This window comes from Rousettus aegyptiacus, unplaced genomic scaffold (assembly GCF_014176215.1).
Source record: "Rousettus aegyptiacus isolate mRouAeg1 unplaced genomic scaffold, mRouAeg1.p scaffold_m13_p_18, whole genome shotgun sequence".
Taxonomy (NCBI): domain Eukaryota; kingdom Metazoa; phylum Chordata; class Mammalia; order Chiroptera; family Pteropodidae; genus Rousettus; species Rousettus aegyptiacus.
In genome coordinates this window covers 2,981,651-3,001,556 of record NW_023416293.1, presented here as the reverse complement: position 1 = coordinate 3,001,556, position 19,906 = coordinate 2,981,651, and the positions used below count along the sequence as shown (strand labels likewise).

Here is a 19,906-nt window from a genome sequence, read left to right as displayed (position 1 = left end):
CAGGTCATGCTAGGCACAACGCAAGCATTCAAATGTTTGTCAAAGTTCAGACAGCAATAAACACGGCTCATAGTTCTGCACTGATATCAGGGCAATAGACAAAAAGTTGGAATTCAGGACTAACTCTTCTCAGAATATGGAGAAGAGATGCCCATAGGTTATCATACTCTTGTGGCCTTAAGTCAGGAAGATTTAAATACCAGAATTCCTTAAGGAAAATTTCGACTCATGTTAGTTTTTACAGGGTTAGTGCATGAGGCTCAATCACATTTATCTTTGAGGTTGTTAAAATAGCAGACAGCACTGGAATTTGTGCCATAAACCCTAGACCACCCTTATTCATTTTGAGGGTGAGGCAACACGAAGAATGGAAATGGAAAGTATATCGGATCTGGGAGGTATAAGACCTGGAATTGAGGGAATGTGTGTTTACTGATCTAAGCAACAAATGAATAAATATGCAAACACTACTACACTGAAGAAAGAAGTAGACAAAGGTGGGTTAATATTAACTGAGCCCATGGAAATGGGCAGGTATATAGGTGATGTCCGTAGGAAGATAAAAATTCACTCTCTTTCTCTGGACTGGAGTGAATGCCACAAAGCCACCTTCAGCAAAATCGGTTAATAGCTAAAGGATTTCTTTGTTCTTTTCCCACGTTCCCTCTCACTTCTCAGTTCCTACCCCTTCTCCACTCTGCTGCCTTCCACCCCACAGCCTCCCAGCACTCCGGCAAGACCCCGCCCACACCTGTCCTTTCCAAATCAGGCCAGCTCTGAATTTCAAATTCCCTCAGCATAATACACGAGCTCACAGGTGGAGAAAGTAAACCTCTCAAGGATTCTGACTTTTTAAATCTAAAGGAATTTTTAGAGCAAGTTCCAGTTACTGTGCCAGGCAGACAGGGGAGGTGTTTTAGGAGCAGAGGAGCCCTTACATAGGGATCTATTAGATTTCCCCGAATAGGCTGCCATCGACTTGTAAGGCCAGACCGACTTCTGAAGGTATTTTACTTTCACTTTAAAGCAGTTTTTTTTTTTTTCTCAGCAACCCTTGCTGAAATAAACTCTCTGAGACATTTTGTTGGTGTAGATTTTAAATTACAAGCTTGATCTGTTTGTTACCCTCAAATACAATTCTTAAGGAAGATTAGTTACAAATAGTTGTCAGTATTTTCAAATGACAGAAAAAATTACAGTATAGTAAAACTGGATGAATTTTTATGTGTGATAACAATTCTTTCATCACCAGATGGAATTACTCCACCCAATTCATGCAATAAATGACTATAATATTTTTTAAGGTTGCCCTAATTTTGCTATTTGAGATTTTCATGCCTATTTTAAGTCAAGACGTCAATATGCTCCTGAGGTCACCTCACCCTCCTGGGAAGTGGTGGGGACACACATGGTTCTTCTGAGACTCAAAAGGGCCCGTGAGAACCGAGGTGTTACCTCACCCCTCTCATCTCAGTGGGAAAGTTCCCAGGAAATCTCCAGTTTCATAAATACGGGAGCTGGAGGCCTGTAGGGAAATATGAAACTACAGATTTAGGACTTCAATAGCGACGTATAAGAGGAGAACGGGAGGGAAGTTTTGACTTATCTTGACATAAAACTGGCAGAAATCGGCATCACCAAATTCCCGTAACTAGAAATCAAGAGGGTAAAACAGAGGAGTCTGTGCGTGACGGGGACGCCCCTCACAACAGACGCCGTGAATGTTTCCACAGAAGCACGTGAGACAGTACCGTCAACGTTTTACGTACAATTTGAATACAAATTCTTAAAATTTATAATAGAACATTAAAATAATCTTCTAATAAAATCAGCCTTATGTATAAGGAATCTAAATTTTAGTATCTTATACACTTCTAAATAAATATCTTTGATCTATAATCCTTGAAAATATTACAGTTTATGGTGATATGACAGAGACAAGTCGAACCGTATTATAAGTGAAAATAAAACACCAATTTAAAAATAAACAAGCCTAAAAACACGATGAACTGAAATTATAGAAAAATCAAAAATGCTAAGTACATAGTAATTAAATATCTACATTGGGATAACCAAATGCATGCACAACACACTTTGAACTTATACGAAAGCCCTTTAAAATTCACGTAACCTAAATAAATAAGCAGAAACACAAAGGGAGGTACTGTACCAGCCAGTAACAACTAGAAAGTAATTTCTCCCCTTTTCTTTCAAATTATCCTAACAGAAAAACATGAAATAAGGATCACTTGCTAAAAATCTATAACTCATGTGTTTTTTAAAAATGCTGCCTATGACAGAAAAAGTGAAAGCAAGGTTTTCTAAATGTTAGACCTCAGAAAAAGAAATTCCACCTGACAGATTTAAACAAAAATCAGACATTTGCCTACTTAAGACATGATTGAATTTTCGCTTAATGACCCCATAATAGGTCTAGATCAAGCCCATGATATGGATGCACATTCAAACATCTGAATGTATGTATGATCTGTTAATACTGAATTACATGTGGTGATTTAATTTCATTTGCCAAGGAATTAATTTTTTTTTCATAAGACCAGAATTAACACATCTAGAGCAGGAATCAATATCCTATTTATCTTTGTATTCTGGTTCTTAGATTTTCAGCACATAATAGGTGTTCAACAAGCGTTTGCTGAATTGAGTTGAGTCCGGTGTTCACCAGACTTCAGGAAGCACTGAATCCATGAGGAAACTGGTTGCCTGAGACTCAGAGGGAGCTCTTTCATTTGACTTCTAGACCTGTGATTAATTTCTGGCTAATTAATCAAGTTAACTGTCACAGATCTGTCACAGTGTCTCATTTTAGGGCCAAGATTTCTATAATTCATCTGTCCCACGGTTAAGTCTTCTTTGAAGATTTGTGCCTGCACATCTATAGTCGAGTTAAAGGAATAAAGATAATTTTTGTTATTCTGTTTGAATATTTGCTTATGATTAACTGAATACACATGCAAACACACACGCACACACATGTAACCATTTTACAAACGGAGAACAGAATCTGGAAAGAATGCACAAAACCCTAAATTACATAGCTCCCAAGGTTAACTAAAAGAAGACATTTAAACCACAGGTAACTCCTTTTGATTATACACAAACTTATTGCATGATGGCTGGAAGCAATGTCTTTGACCAACAAATGTAAACCCAAAGTGTCCTTTGACCGTTAGCTTGACAAGAAAGCTGAAAACGGTGTGGCTCGAACAGGGCACTGTTGGCCTCTGCTCAGGGAAGCTCATTACACTAGGTGGCACTGCAGAGCACAGCATGCCCTCCAAAGATCACGCCTTCCATCCACAGTGCTCGGATCGCCCTTTGCCTCATGACGTGGATTATTCTAAGAGTTCCTCTGGGCTGCCACTTAAAGTTGCTGTTTCTGGTGTCCATGGTTCCTCTCTGGGTGTGGAGGACGCACGTTATACAACTCCTAAAATAAAAACCGTTTAGAAAGTTTCGCTCTTTGATTCTCACTGCCAGCATGCCTGTCCGTCTTGATTGCTGCTAGGAGAGGTAGATCCAGTGTTTAAGTTCTGCCATTCCCTGCAGTAACTTAGAGTAATAGAAGTCCATGTTGTCTGCGAAGTCCGTGCAAACAGGTGACTCCATGTCACCAAAAGTGCAGTATAATGCAGTTCCTCCAACGCTGAGGAAAACCGTTGCTATGCACAGCAAGACCAGTAAGACACAGGAACCACCTCCAATTTCATCTGCAAACACGAGAACAGAATATGTTTAAACCGACACGAAAGGGAAGTCCTAGCACCCACTGTCTTCTCATTGATTAAGGAAACTGGATGTTTCTACTACTAGCCCTCCAGGGACCGGAGTCGCCGACAGAGACCTGGGACACCTACTGACTCTACAAGGGCTCATTATATCACAAAGATACATGCTTGTGGAGCTTGTCAAACGCTCAGCTTAAAACTAGCTCATTTATACAACAAATAGGATTACTTCCATAAAAAATGAAGGAAAAAAAGGCAGTACTTCTTTGTTACACTCATAGCATTATTTTAGAAAACAAATTATAACCTCACTGGTACAGCGTCTTTGCAGTTCGACTTGATATCAAACAACCCAAATGACATTCGGTGGGATCACTTACACCTTAATACTCGTTTTTATTCTTATCAATTAGTAGAACAGTGAAATTCTAGCTAGTACAATGATTTCTTTCTATTTTGCTTTAACTTTTGGTAGCCTTGATTTTAATAAAAATGTCCACATCAGTCTTTCTATAGTGAAGAAATACAAAAAGTCTTAACGATCATTCAGAATTAAAGCAAAATAAAAAACTATAAGAAAGACTAAAAAGTTTTACATTTAGCATGATGAGGGAGTACCAAAACCTTGGAAGGTGATTCTGCAATATCTATTAAAATTTTAAATTTATCCTCCAGACTGGGACACTTTTGAGAGTGAAAGGCTATGTTAACTGAATAGAATGCTAGGCCAATAGGTGAAGCCCAGGATGGCCTCATGATAGTTCCTATCGTTGAGCCCAGAAAATACACTTTTAGGAATTAGCTTACAGATTCATATAACACACATATTTATAAGCGAGCTCACTGCAGAAAATTTGTAATGGTAAAAAGTTGAGAATAATTGAGTTACTGCAGTTAAATAATTATGGAACATTCATATAACAGAATACTATGGAATTGTTTAACGGAATGAAGTAAACATGTTCTCTCATAGGAAAATGTACAAGACTGATGGTTGAATTAAGAAGAAGTGACATAAGAGGATGTCATGAAGCCATTTGTGTTTAAAAAAGACACACGTGTATGCGTCGGCGTGTAAACACGCACAGGCACATATACAGACTACGTCTTGAAAAGAGGAGAAGAAACTTCCTCAGTCAATACTTGGGGGAAACTCTCAAGGAAAGCTTGAAGAACTATTTTCTATTTTATTACTGTCTGAGTTTCCTCATGATTAGCATATATGACTTTGATGATTAAAAATAAGTTTTATAAAATATAAAATATAAGCCAGATAGACTTTATTTGGAAGATTTTACAGTAATAGGTGAATATGTTCTTTCTGTGGAAATTCAAACACAAAAGTACCTCAGAGTCTAAGAGATTCTCCTTTTTTCTCCTACCCAATCACATTCCCCTCCCACCCCAGAGGCAAACGCTGTTACATCTGGTGTTTCTTTCCAGATCAAAAAACATTTTTTCAAGATTTTTATATAAGAAGAATTATGGATACGTCTGAAACTAACATTTTATGTTAGCTATATTTTAATAAAAATCTTTACAGACTCCGTAAGAAAGATTATGTAATCATATTGTTCTGTGATTTGTAAATTATAGTTTCATAGATTTTAACAGTTTATATGTACACAAACAAATATATTTTTATACAAATAAACAAATATGACCATGTTACTGTTGTGTCTTTCGGGGATTTTTTTGGTCAGTTCGATTTTTTCACTGCCTTTCCATTTTCTGGCATTGATTCCCTACCACCACCCCCTTATTAATGTTAACAATCTAATTTATGTATCTTATAAAATGTATACCATATTTTCTTCATAATCGTAAACTTACATACAAACATTTAAATAGTTGATTTAAAAACATCTGTTTTGTGTGTTTTGCCCACACGCGTTGAAATGGTTTAGCGCTGCTCTGCCTCACGTGGACATGTGCGGCGTGGGTGGCTGCTGAGCACCAGCGGGCTGGGGTAAGAGGAGACGGATGCTCAGTGCAACGGGACCGTCGGTTACAAATCCAGCTGAATTGCAAGCGACAATTCAGGGTCTACGAGCGCAGACAGAAGTAAGCACTTATCTGGAGAAGACTGTGCTAGTTACAAGCAAACCGATTATTTCCAAGGCTCCTACCAGCTTTAAAATTGTAAAAATTTAGACACCTCTACCACTTCATGTCAGACTTAGAAAGCAATAATGTGTTTACTCAGTTATTTTAACAATGCAGTTTTATAAACGTAAGAAGCATACTGATAGGTTCTTGGCTATATTTCCACTCACTCTTATTTACCTAGGCCTCAGGTAAACCTGGCAACACCTTAAATGTATGCCTCGGAGGAAAAAGCCAAACAACAGCAACAGTGTTAAATTGTTGCTCTTAAGAGACACTTCTTTCTATACAGTCAAGAAGAAATCACCCAAGAGAATATACCTGAAATCCATAAATATTTTCCACAGTTATAAAACAGAAGCATTAACTGCTGTTGAAAAGACAAAAATAGCAGACTCACTGAAAAAACCCAAGAGACAAAACAAAACAAAACAAAACAAAACAAAAGAACTGAACAAGGAAACTGAAATGAGCCTGAACACTGAGAACTATCTGTGGGGTAGGAGGCCATGAGCTGAATTTCACAACTTGTTCACTTTTCTGAGCAAACAAACTGCTTAAGAATTATTTAAGAACCAATGATCATTCGAAATTCTTTTTTCTTTTTTTTATAGAGGATAAAACATATAAGTTCACGTATTCTTTTACGAATCCTGTTACCCGTTATCATACATTAATTCGTTCTTTTGCAAACGCTGAGAGCCAGCCCTGTGTCAGACACAGCGCGGAGCAGTTTACCTGGATCTAAGCTGTCGTCTATTTCTTGGAATCTCACTCTTCGCTTAGATGGTTTCTGTGGCATCTGGGCAGGGTGCTCTCCTACAGTATTAGTCCTCTTCTTCAGTATGGAGACCAACCCTTCAGCAGGAACAACCTGTCAGAGATCATAAGAACCATTTGTTAAATTATGGGGGGAAGTATCGACGATATTTTACATGTAACTGCAGCAAGGCAAATTCAACAGGTATTCGGGTGTATTCAATTCCTATTAAAAATCATAATTAATCATCAAAGTCTAACAGAATAATACTTTTGCTTCTGTGCAGATGACTGCCAAATACACGTGTCTAAAACTCTGCTATTCTAAAGCCCGGAAGTGACCCCAGGGCCGGGCAGGCAGAGCGATGCGGGGGCCGATCAGGCCTCCTCTCTACCTACCTTGCTTTGCAGCCCCACTTCCTTGTTCAGTCATCTGTAAAATGGTCACTGACGACCCCTCTTTGCTTAATTATTAGTGTTGAGTGTTGCTTTCTAATGGAGGCTGATCATCTACCATGGCTTTTTCCATTCATTGAGAATTTTAAAGAAATGAACGGGTGAGACTCAAACTATATTTGACATCAGCTTTCAACATCAAAATGGGTGCTAGCTTCAGTTCCTCTGACAAACTATGCATTTACTAAAGAATTATCTGCTATTCAAAATATTTTAAGGACTTCTCTTCTAGAATCTCTCTCAGAGCCGGTTTACCAGGGACACGCTGCTTTGCAGTCAGCAGAGGGTGGCAATCTTAGTAGGCCAAAGGCCCTTTGCCTGTTTTTGTAAATAAAGTAATTGGAATACAGCCAAGCCCATTCGTCTACATAGTGAGTATGGCTATTTTGGGACTACAATGGCAGAACCAAGTAGTTGCAGCAGACCCTAGTGTCCAAAATCTTTACTATTAATATTTGGCCCTTCCTAGAAAAAGCCGGCTGTCTAACACCTCATCAGCACCCTACTCTACCCTTTCCTACACTGCCTCCTGGTTTTCACTTGTCTCTCTCCGGCTTCCGTCCAACCTCTTATTTAGGAACCAAGATGAAAACAAAAACCCTTGCCATTTAGGAGTTAAAAGACTCCCGGGTGTGGGGAGAAAGAGGCGAATCCCTAGGTAGAGCCAGGATGGGATGAAGGAGGCCTTATCAAAAGCCCCCCTCAGCAGCTGATTCACAGCAGTTAACTCGGGCGTGGCCTGCTGGGACAAGCTGTCGATGATGACACAGGTGGGCATTGTGGGCCCAACACTAGCTGTCGCTGACTTGCTGGTATCAGAGCACTGGAAGCTGAGGGCCGCTTACAATGTCACTTAGCTGACCAACAGCACAAAATGCTTCATATGCTTTCCCGTTTCAGCCAGCTGTCTTATCTCTGATAGTGTGCTATGCATAAATATTACAGATTCCTTTAGTTCTTTTTATAACTTGAGGTTTTTAAGGTCAAACAACTCAATATAGTCTTCTACTGTTCTTCCTTGAACATGGGTCTATAGAAACCATTATCTCAAAAAAAAAAATCAATGTTACCAATTTGTTCTTTTTATAGAAAATATGTATTTCAGATGCTGTCCTTCTGAGAAAACTAAAGTAATTTAGTGACATTAAAATGGTAAGTGCAAATATGCAAAGGAATAGCCTTTCAAATATTGCTTAAGAAAGCAAAAACATCAAAGAGCCCTTTCATACAATGAAGAGAAAGGATTTTACAAGCCTCTTGCTGAAATGGAGAGGAAAATAAGTCCTAATAACTTCCTTAAGAGCAAGAGATGGGCAATGAAAATTTAACAAATATATTACTACTAAAGATAATATTACTTTTATTTTCAGCAAATGTAAAAAAAATGAGGTTTTCGTAGATTATTTTCTCCATAAAATAAAACTGTATATTTACCAACAGTGAAGTCATATATCACAGGCGTTTTCAAGTTGCTTAATTACTTAGAATAAACAATCCTACTTAGAACAGTTCTAGGATGAACCCCAGAGAGACATTACCTTAACTGTGGATCTTTGTGATATGAACTTTGAATCTGCAAATTCAAGACATAGACCCAAGTAACAGATCAAAATACATTGCAACTATGAATAAATGGAAGTTGAAAGACTGAGAAAAACTTTGGTAACATCTGGAAAGACAAAGAGTGTGCTTCCAAGACCCACAGGTCCTAGGACCTTCCTCACCTTAGCTCCTGCTTGGCCTAATCTGGGGTGTTTGGCTCTGAATGTCATGTGGTGAAGAGATATGGGCTTTCTGGAGCGGCCCTGCCTTATTTATTTACTAAGTGTGGCAATAAACTTTGGCAACTTTTTAAAAGAGATAAGTAGAATATGAAAAAATCATTTGGGTGGGATGGGCCAACATTTCAACATCCCCCACAACCAACCCTTAATTCTTGGCTAATAATCGAACCATTTCCCTGTCTTTTCTTCCCCTTCTTCCCTCCCACCAGAAACCTTTTGTTTCATCAGGATCTGCTCCAGGGTCTGAGCGTGCTCTTTCCCATTATTTCCTTTCGGTCTTGCTCAGGGACCTTTTCCAGGTTTCTCAGTTTCTTTTCTAACTGCCCCTCTGATCCTATAGTCTTAGATGGACAAGAGAAATGGTGCGACCAAGTTTAGACATAGGGAATGCAAGCCCAGGGGGGAGCTCTTGGAAGACAGGTGGGTGTGGGCCTTTCTCTTCTGGAAAGAGTTTTGGGCAGAGGCCTTAGAATCTACTCCTACGACAGAAATTCCTACTTACCACACCGAGGCAGCTGACCACAAAGAGTTTGACACATGACTTTGGTAGAGTTTCGTTAGTTCTATGGTAGAAGGGAAGTAAGCCACAATAAGGTCATCATCTTGGTTTGGGATCTCACTCAAAAGACTGCCAAGTGTTTCTGAGTAGGTTGGGAAGTTGATTTAGGGCATGCAGAAACGTGACTCTTCTAGACTACTCTAAAAAAAACATTTCTATGCCCCCCACCCCAACCATAATGTTGATATTAAAAGGTTAAGAATTTTAAAATCTCAAAAAATAAAGATTTAAAAACTGAATTTGGTTTCCCATTTTGATTACCAAATTTCTACCCAAACAAAATAGACCAAACTCTTCTATTATGAACTAAAAGGATGTCTAAGCTGTAATTAATATAATTGTTGCTGGCGGTACTCTATAGATAAGTGCAGAATTCAACAACAATAACAACAACACATCCATCTGGCTTCCCCCTCTATATTTGAAAATAACCAGTTCTACACATCCCCTCAAACATCAATGATCATCTTAAATAGCATTTTAAGAATAAACTGGTTGTAAAAACAAAATTATTTTGGAGTTCTCCTGGCACAGTAAATCCTATTGTAACAATAGAAGGATTCAGAGACATTGCTATTAGAATGGCTTCCTCACAAAATTAAAGAAAATAGATACCAAACAATATTCTTGTAATGATATAGGCTCTACTTAATCCAGAACTCAAAGATGGTAAACTCTGAACACAAACACATGCTTGGTTTCCAACTAACTTGAGGACGAACACTCGCAAGTCATATCAGCGCATCACAAACAGCTTACGTGCTGCCAAGCTCACCACAGAAGCACATGTCAAATTCACCGCTACTGTCCTGCATTGAAGGAACAGGTGACATTCTCTGCCTGCTCCTTTAGATTTAGGTTCCATAATACGAACTCGTACACTTTAGGTAAAGACGGTTACATGATAGGACATATTTAATCTTTACGACTCACTTAGACAGACAGGTATCTTGTAGCACCAGCTACTGGCAGTGTTTGAAGAGAAAGTCAAGATTAAACCACTTGCCATTTCCCTAGCATGAAAAGATCTTATTTTCTATGACTATTAACATTTTGCTTATTCCATCTGACTTATTTCGAGATCCATCCATGTTGTTGCAAACGGCAGTATTTCATCTGTGATGTTAAAGGACAAGAATCATGTGATTTCACTCGTATGTGGGATATAAAACAAAGCAATAGATGAACGAATAAAACAAACAAACAAACAAACAAACCAAAAATCCATCGAAACAGACAACATGGTGGTTACGGGAAGGGGGGATGAGGTGGGGTAGACAAGGGTAAAGGGGGTCAAATATATGGTGACAGGAGACTAAACTTCGGGTGACGAACACACAGTGTAATATACAGATGATGTATTATAATAGTGTCTACCTGAAACATAGAATCGTATTAACTGCTGTCACCCCATTACGTTTAATAAAAATTTTGTTTAGTGTCATCTGTTACAATATATTAAACGTAATAAGTTTCTTTTGTCTTTCCAAAGTAGCATATACCTCCAGAAAACAAATTCTTATCTCACACATGACTTCAACTAAAAGCTACTTAAACTAATGGCTAAATCTGTCAATATAGAGACAGGAGGGAGGGGACGGTTAGAGGAAGATCTTTCCTGTCATTCAATTAATCTGAAAGTGGATTAATGTCACAGCCACTACTACAGCAAATTAGTATCCCAAATCGCAGTGGGAGCAAGAGGTGGCAGCTCCGTGCAGGGGAGCCAGTCGGGGGGCACGGTGCTGGGGGTCCACGACACTGCCCCCTACAACCCTGCCACGGGAGAGAGCGGAAGAGACAAAGAAACGAGCGACGATGAAGTCCGTCGATGCCGAATTTTTAAGAGATTAACTGGAAAAGGAGAAGGAGTTTCTAAAGATAAAAAACGTTTTATAATGTACCTAAGTTTCTAGATTAGGCATGACCTTGTGTTTTTGTAATTTGTTTTTGCTTGCTTAAAGGGTCAGTCTAATAAGTATAAAATGGGAAAAGGAACCATAAGAATGTCGATACTATCCCACTCTTTAACCCCCAGTAAATGCTTTAGATTCCCAAAACAGAACTCCTGATTCTCTTCCCTCAGAACCGCTCCTCACCACCGAACCCTGCGTCTAACCCCCTAGCAAGTCCTGCCAGCGCCTCATTCAAAAATGTATCTTCTCCACATGTCCCGCTACCACCTGAATCCCGCCCTTCATCATTTCTCACCCGAATAACTGCAATAACCTAACTGGTCTCCTTTCTTTGGCCCTTGCCTTCCTACATGCTTAGTCTCCACGGAACAGCCAGGAAGCAGATCAGGTCACATCTGCTCAAAATCATGGCTTTTCACCACTGTTTTTCACCACTGTCTAATGAGGCCCTACAGGAAGTAGCTCCAGTTTGCCTTTTCCACCTGAGCTTCCTACTGCCTCCCCTCCCCCACCCCGTGTTCACTGTGCTCCACCAGTGCCGGCCTCCTGCTGGGCCCTCCTGCTGGGCCCTCCTGCTGGACCTCCCCACCCTGCCCGCCTCCCCAGCCTTCCCCTACACGCTGCTGAGAAGAGCCCATTCCTCCAGCTCAGTCTCTGCATCCGGCTGACAGGTCTCCATAGCCCTTACCAATATCTGAAACTACACTGTTTATTTTCATGTGAACTTGTTTATTGGGTGTCCCTCCCTCTAGAGCATACTCTCATGAGAAAGGGACTTGATCTGTGTTCATGGGTGTCTCCCTACTTTCCAGAACATGGCAGGCTCTCAACAAATATGTCAGAGTAAATGAACACACAGTTGAGCAATTTACATATAGACAGTACCTAACCTATACTTATTTGACTAACATAGCTTTCCCCCTTAAATAATAAAAAGTAAATCTGTTCTTAAAGGTTATTTATTTTTCAGTGAACCCAGTAAAATAAAAAGTCTTTCTTTGTAGAGGTGGCTGTTATTTATAATAGTCTGTATAATCTGTGTTCACTTTGTAGAGAATACAAAACTGTGTTCAACAGGATCCCTATGCTTAAGCAGTTTGCAATTTAGTGCAGAAGACTGTGTGTGTCCTGCAATAACAAGGGAAGGTTAGAGCTAGACACAACTTTAGGAGGGACAATGCTCGAGCCCCTCCCTCGTTTGAAGGTCAGAGGAGTGTTTTGATAGGAATAAACATTATGGACTTCAGTGACCAAAGCATAACAGTTGCAGTTAGCATTTCCTGGGCACTGACCAGGAGCTGGGCCCTGCGTTTGGCACTCTGCATGGGAAGAAATGAATGTGTGCAAAGGAGGTTCATCACCCCAGAGCGGAGTAACACAGAAGGTAAAGATGAGAAGTGACTAAATGCAAGGTATAGCTGCTGGGAGGCAGGGAGGAGGCCAGTCTGACCACAGTAAGGGCTGAGAACAAGGGACCAGCAGGAGGTGCTGCTGGCAAGGCGGCCTGTGTCAGACTTCTACTTGTCCTGAACACCAAGCCCCGCAGCACAGCCCTTATCCTGGAGTCAAAAGGAGTCACATGAAGAAGAGACTTGACAAGGCAAGGAATGTTCTATTGCAGATGTTTAAACAAACAGTCCGGGTGTTAGACCTTGACCCGCGGGTGTGTTTGGTCGCATCTGTACTGTTTGTTTACTTCTATTACCTGACTACCCCCTTGGGTATCAGTTTGAGACCCTAAGTTTATAGAGTGCTGATATAAGACCATTTGGAGGGAGAGATGATACAAGGGTATCAGTTGCAAAAGTTCAGGGAGATGTAAATCGATAGAATAATTAAAATGGAAAGGAAAAGGAGCTGGGTGCAGGAGACATGACAATCCAGACGAGCATTAATTAACTAGGAAACTTATAGGGCAGGATAAAAAGAAAGGCAAAGACGAGACCATCTGGCACAAAGGAAATATAATCTGTGGATTTCCCTGTGGGGGCTCTTCGGACACTTCATAAATCTTGGGTCACCTGTTTTCCATGAACCTTCTTATGTTAGTAGGGGACCGCGTTTCCTCTGCTGTATGGAAAATGGACTTCTCCTGCTTCCCCAAAAAGAGTCAGTGTGGGCAAAACAGCCAAGAAACTGCTGTTTCTAAGGCCCTCCTTTGTCTGCGATCCACAGAACAGCTGCCTACGTGAGCCCACAAAATACCACTGCTTGGTCTTGACCCCCCATCTTAATGCTATTTAACCTCCCTCATCCCATTGATCTAGCCAAGAGACAGCGATGAAGGCTCCACAAAAGTCACTTGGATTAGATGGCCTCTTTGAAGACAGATCCACAGCATTTTACGTTGTCACCTTTCTCCCCATAAGAAAGTTCTAGGTTATGTCTTCCCTTTGTTTCCTGTGAAGCAGGTAGACCTGAAGATATCTAAGTAAACACTGCCAATTTAGGCTGAAGGCAGGGAACATAGTTTTCTTTCTAAAGACCCAAACAGTAGTAAAGAGGCTACTTCTTATGCTGTTACATTATGAATTTTTTCTAAAAATGAAAATTACTTGAATGTGAAACATTTGCTATAGTTTTCTGAACATACAACATTTCTGCAAATAGATTACACATGTATATGTTAATGAATAAAATGAATGATTTGTCTCCATATGGTGTATCATGTTGCTAAAATCTGCTTGCAAAGGGGATCTCTGATTTATATGATTATTTTCAAGGTTACAAGACAGATTAACGTTAGTAAAATTTACCCAATATTTGATTGGAGTATCACTTATCTAGCAAACAAAACAACTCCTTCACCCTTACACATAAGCTGAGTGGACTTTGCTTAGCAGTAAGAGGCTGGATCATAATGCTACCTTGAACTTGTAGAGCATATTTCGTCTCTCACGTTTTGATGCTTGGAACAACTGCAGAGTTTAAAGAGGAGATAATGCAACCCTTCCAGGTTCCAGAACCCAGCAAATCAATGATTTTTTAGCAATACCAGGTTCCTCCGTAAAGGGGGGCTTGGGTTCTGATATTAAAACAATCATGCCAGTATATTATGAGTATTATGATAAAATTTCACCTTTTCCCCAAAACTGGGATACTCAAATTTAGCAAACAGCTAACACCTGGTGTCGAACACTTGTTAGACTGCAGGTTGTATACATGCAGTGTCCTTATTTAATTTGAAAAAAATTTTATTAAATTTATTGGGGTGACATTGGTTAACAAAATTATACAGGTTTCGAGTGTATAATTCTATACTACATCATCGGTATATTGCATTGTGTGTTCATCATTCAAAATCAAATCTTCTGTCACCAAATCACTGCACCTGTAATGTGTGGCAGTCACGGAAAAATAACTCACATAAAAATTACTGAATGAGGGAATGAACGAGCAAGTCTCCCTAACTTGCTGACACTGCACGCATAAAACTTTCTCAAAATTATTAAAATGAACACAAATGTTTTTGATGCTCTTCTAAAACAGTGGAGATTAACTTTTGATGATGGTGTGTTGTGCTATTTTATACATAAGAAAGAACAGCAATGCTTCAGATACGAAGCTGTCGTTTTACTTATCAAAATTACTTCTGGATTCAAAAAAGCTTCTGAAACCTAGAGAATTTTCATTTACACATGTCTCTATATTAAATTAAATCAGTGTAGATATTTTTAGTTCTCCATGAGATTCTGTGTAAATTATTTCATTTTATGTGATGAATCTAATTGTTTAAACAAAACGTAACAAACACTCCCACGGGAGCCAGAGCTGATCAGTGCAGAAACGGCAAGAAAATGAAGGCAGAGAGACAAGAGGGGAGAACACTGGCGGGGGAAGAACGTGCCGTTACTTTCCGCCACAAACGCAGTGCTAGGAGCGCGGCAAGGCAGGAAGGAAGTCTGTGAGGGGCAGAGTCACTGACGGGACGAGCGGGGGACTGGGGAGCGAGAACAGAGGACTCTCGGGGACAGCACGGCGCTGTGGAGGGAGGCGGGCTAACGAGCAGCAGAGGTTCCTGAAGGCATGGAAAACACTGTTCGGGAGGACACTCGGTTATTAAGAGATTCAGTTCTATTCACAAAGTATGGAAACGTGAAAAGGATTTTTTAAAAATTCCGGTAAAATTAGTGAAGTGTGGCAGCACAGAACCCCTAGAAGCCAGGTGTTTATCTGACGCCTCACTGTGTCCTCAGCACCTGACACACGGAAGATCCTTCAAGAAGGTAAGAAATAATGTTTGCATTAAAAAAAAAAAAAAAAAAAGGTAAGGTTTGCATTTACAAGCAAACCCACTACTACCTGAACATTTTACTTAGCCCCAAACCTCATTCTTAAGGTGTTAAGGAAATAGTAAGCATTAGTGATTTCAGTTCTCAAGTTTTAAAAATCCTTTTCCTGACAAAGATAGACATATTTTATTAAAATATATTTCTCAAGATGAAGAAGGAAGTATCCACAGACAGTCGGTTTGACATTATCACAGGAAAGTAAATTAGTTTTGTTAATCATATGTAACTTTCGGGGTTCTTAAAATGGCACAACTTAAGAGACCAATACAGTTTTAGGATAGAGGACTTGCACATCTAAAAAGTAACTTCACAGAAAAGACAACTTTAAATTGCAAATACACAGTTTCCACCATGGGTGTTGAATGTGAAAAACTGAGGAAGAAATATTCCGTTTCGTTGTAAAACAACGTGAATTCCCAGTAATGTCTCGCCATAAAACATCCTTCAGGTAGGGAGGATCAATGGGAGTACTCTTGACCTTTCTTCACGGTTTATACCTAAACCGGAAAAACGGGACCCAGTGTGTTTCCCCCATAAGATCAACTGGATTTCTGGCGTAAAAAGAAGCATCAGAGAATGTAACTAACCTCTTGGAATTACAGCTAAATTTGAATATGGGTGTGACCTGGTTTTGATAACTTCCTGCACCAGAGGTATGGTTAAAATAAACAGGAGGAGGAATACTGTACTATTAGCTAGCTAGCTTGACTGATTGATTTTAATTTTTTGCTATTTTTAAAAATTGTGGTAAAGTATGTACAACATAAAGTTGCCATATTAACCACTTGTAACTGTACAACTTGGTGGCATTAATTACATTCACAATGCTGTACAACTGGTACCAACATCTAGTTCTAAAACTTTCATTAACCAAGACAGAAACTCTATATTCATTAAGTACTATTAAATAACTTAAAAAAAAAAATGAAGAAAAATCATGGTTGCTGGAGAAGTGATTAGAAAGCTTTCACAGGGTTCTGTTTTCATGTTTATTTTGTTGTCTACTTTGGCTTTGTTACTTTTCCATTTTCCACTATTTTTTTTTTTTTTAGTGATAATACAGAATTAGGAAACAGTGGATATGAATAGGACTTAAAAGCTAAAAGCTAGCCTGGAGAAAAATGGAAGATGAAGAAGAACAAAGGCCGTTAGTATCCTAACCTTCGGAGGAGGAAACGGGCAATGGGCTCTGACAAGTGAACAGTAACTGCGCAAGGCGGTAATCCCTAGAGGCAGCACTCGGACCAGGGCTGGCAGACTCCGCTCTGTCCACTGCACCAGGCTGCCTTCCCCAGGGGCCATGGTTCGGGTGTAACTTTTATCTTTTCTCTTTTTGTCTAAGTTTTAAAAATTGTATTATCAAACAAAGGAAAATAGTCTTCTTGATCCTCTCTCCTCCTTTTTTTTTTTAAAAAAATTAGGCTCATTAACTGTTTAGAGAAACTTTAAACTTTGAATTATTTATAATATTTGTTTTAGTCAAGTAGTATTGTTTGTTCAAATCTAGAGCTTATAAGTTAATATTGTAAGAAAGAGGACGCTCACAATAAACAATTTAATGGCTTAATCTCATTCAGTATCTCCTAGTCTTATTGTATTTAAAATGCGTCTTCCATTTAGTTTAACAAATTAAAAATGTATTAATAAGAGGAAGAAAAAGAGTATATATTATGTCTTCTAGATGTATGAGAGGAAAAATGAGATTTCCTTATAAGAATGTGACTAATCTTGTCTCGGTCATAACTCCTAGGACTACCAAATGAAAGTCGCAGGAATATAAAAATGGTGTTCATAATGCTTACTGAACCTGGAGGCATGCAAAATAACTTCCTGAAACATAAATCACAATTAAAATAAATGAAAAGTGTACATTAATTAAATTTCTCCCTCACGTTTGAGACCACGGGAAATTTATGAAAACAAGGCAATATTTGGCATATATGTGCTTCTTTCATTTTGCTTTTAAGAGTACTTATATCAAATCTCAGATTTACCTCTGCAATCTCTATCCTTTTTGCAAGATCATCGAGAGAAAGACAGCTATCATCGGAAGGCAGGTTCTCCTGTAGACTGTAGGATGCCTCGTCAGGAGAAAGGTCTTGAAGGAGATCGGAGTCTTCCTCTTCGTATAAAAGGGAATCTTCAGCATCTTTTAAGCATCCTTCCAAAAGGCTGGTCAAATAGTCTTCTGTTTCTTTATTGACTTGTTCCTCCTTACTTCCCTTTTCCTCTGGGGCCATAGACGCCTCAGAAAGCACTGTACTTAAGTCAGATACTTTCTTATTTTCACAAAGTACACTCTGGGAGCCCTCTGAGTCAGCCGGCCCTGGTGGTGATTTTCCATCACCGCCTGCAAGATCAGGTTGCAGCAGCTCATTTAATTCATTGTTCTCAAGTTGGTCTGTGGACAACGCCTCGGAAGCATCCTGAAGTGGCAACTGGAGCTCCTTTCGTTGAGTCTGTGAATATTCACCCTCAGAAATCAGGGCAGGAGGCACACGTTCAGAGCCTGGTAAAATCAATGGCTCTATCATTGACCCGCTGGAAAGGAACCCCTCGGGGTCTTCGGCAGTGCCCTCTACTTCGGCCACATCTTGGCAGCCCTCTGCGGGAGCCAGCTGCCGGCGGCTGTCATCCTCACAGGCTTTCTCGGCAGAGTGTGGCCCGGACCTGCTCCCGGCTGTCTCAGAGGGCTGGGCGTGGAGCTCCCGTGTGTCAGCAGCGCTGCAGAGTGGCTCCGCCGTGTGGTCCCTCCCTGCAGCTGTCAGCAGGCTCTGGGGATCTGCTGGCCTGGCCATCTGGTTACAGCAGGGGCTGCTCTCTGGGGTCTCTTCTCTACGTAGGCTTTCTTTACTTGGTTCCGTGCCAAGACAAGTTTCACTCTCTGCAGACAAGGAAAAACGAGTTGTTTTAAGATTCAAAACAACACTTTGTACAGGAGGAAAGGGAAAGGACATGTGAATAACACGTGTGACACAATAATCTCACTCTCTGCAACGATGTATTTCTCCTCTAGCTTCCAATTATAGTTCCACACACTTCTCTGGCAATTTGGTATTGAAAAGTTTACCTTCTGTGGTTTGGAAATATTCGCACGGCCCCCCACTGTATGCTGAGGCCTTTTCTTTTCTCATTTATAGTTATTTCTCTTGGCGCTAAAAATTAACTCATAACTTTATTTTTTTTTTTTAAAAAAAGCTCTACTTATGTATCTCTAAACTCTGACAGATGTGTAACTATGGCATATGTACCATCAGATAATTTATCAGTTTTAAAACATACTGTCCTAGAATTTGCCTTGCCAATAATTCTAGGAATTCCCTTTAGCTGTATTAGAAACCTTGTCTTCTGAATCCTAGATTTCCTCTTAGAAACCTTTTCTTTCATGGTTTTGAAGGCACTGCTGTAACACGTTGAGCTTTTGGAAGGCATGTGGAGTCCTTTACCATTCTGAATACCAACCCCTTGCAACCTACATTTCCCTCCTTTAGAAAGAAGCTTTAGATTCTTTCCTTTTACCTGGTGTCCTGAAACTTCGTAAAGGTCCTCATTCTTTGTGTTGGATAGTTGGTGGGACTTTCAATCTGGAAACTTGGAATCATCGATTCTGGGAAATTTTCTTGTGTTACTTTTTTGATAATTTGACCTCTGACATTCTCTGTTCTCTCCTTTAAAATGCCTGTATTAAGGATTTTGGGTCTCATGGACTGATCATCTTTTCTGTCATACTCTTCATCTCTTTATCTTTGGATCAGCTTTTAAACTTCAATTTTATCTTTCAACTCTTCTAATTTTTTATTTTGGCCATAACACTTTTTAATCCCTATGAACTTTTTTCTTTAATTCTCTGAATGTTCCTTTTTTTTTTTTAATCAGCATCTTATCCTTGTTTTCATACATACGATATTTTCTCTAATCTCTGTGATAATGTTAATTTTCAAAAAGTTTTCGTCTGTTCTATGTTTTGTTTCTTTTCATTTGTCTGTCTGATTTGTTCTGCATCTTTTCTATTTGGGGTTTTCTTAAATGAGGTAACAAGCAGCTCTATGGTTAAAGGCAAGCCCTCCCCAGTGTGGGACAAAGAGGCATTGTGTTGTTTGTTGGGAGGCCTTTAATGAGGTATCTGGAGGTTTTATGTCTGAGACTAGTAGCCGGTTTCCCAGGGAGGAAGAAAGGGATTTAGCCGTCACTGTTCTAGATGCTGAATGTAGAAAGTAGGCTAATGGTCTCGCCATTCATTCAATTCTCATTTTCTATATGCTATTTCTTTCTTGAGTTGTGTCTA

The 19,906-nt window shown here is 39.6% G+C and overlaps 1 protein-coding gene across 2 annotated transcripts in view; it reads right to left on the bottom strand.

Annotated features, from left to right (window-relative positions):
* Positions 1 to 1,079: 1,079 nt before the first annotated feature.
* CNST (consortin, connexin sorting protein) overlaps positions 1,080 to 19,906 on the bottom strand; it is an 82,718-nt gene continuing 63,891 nt past the window's right edge. For both annotated transcript variants that reach the window (XM_016157444.2, XM_016157445.2), the window contains exons 9-11: positions 17,616 to 18,505; positions 6,594 to 6,729; positions 1,080 to 3,731 (exon numbers count right to left, since the gene is read on the bottom strand). In XM_016157444.2, the coding sequence (XP_016012930.2) occupies positions 3,526 to 3,731; positions 6,594 to 6,729; positions 17,616 to 18,505 (1,232 nt within the window). In that variant the 3' untranslated portion in view covers positions 1,080 to 3,525. The remainder of the gene's footprint in view (positions 3,732 to 6,593; positions 6,730 to 17,615; positions 18,506 to 19,906) is intronic.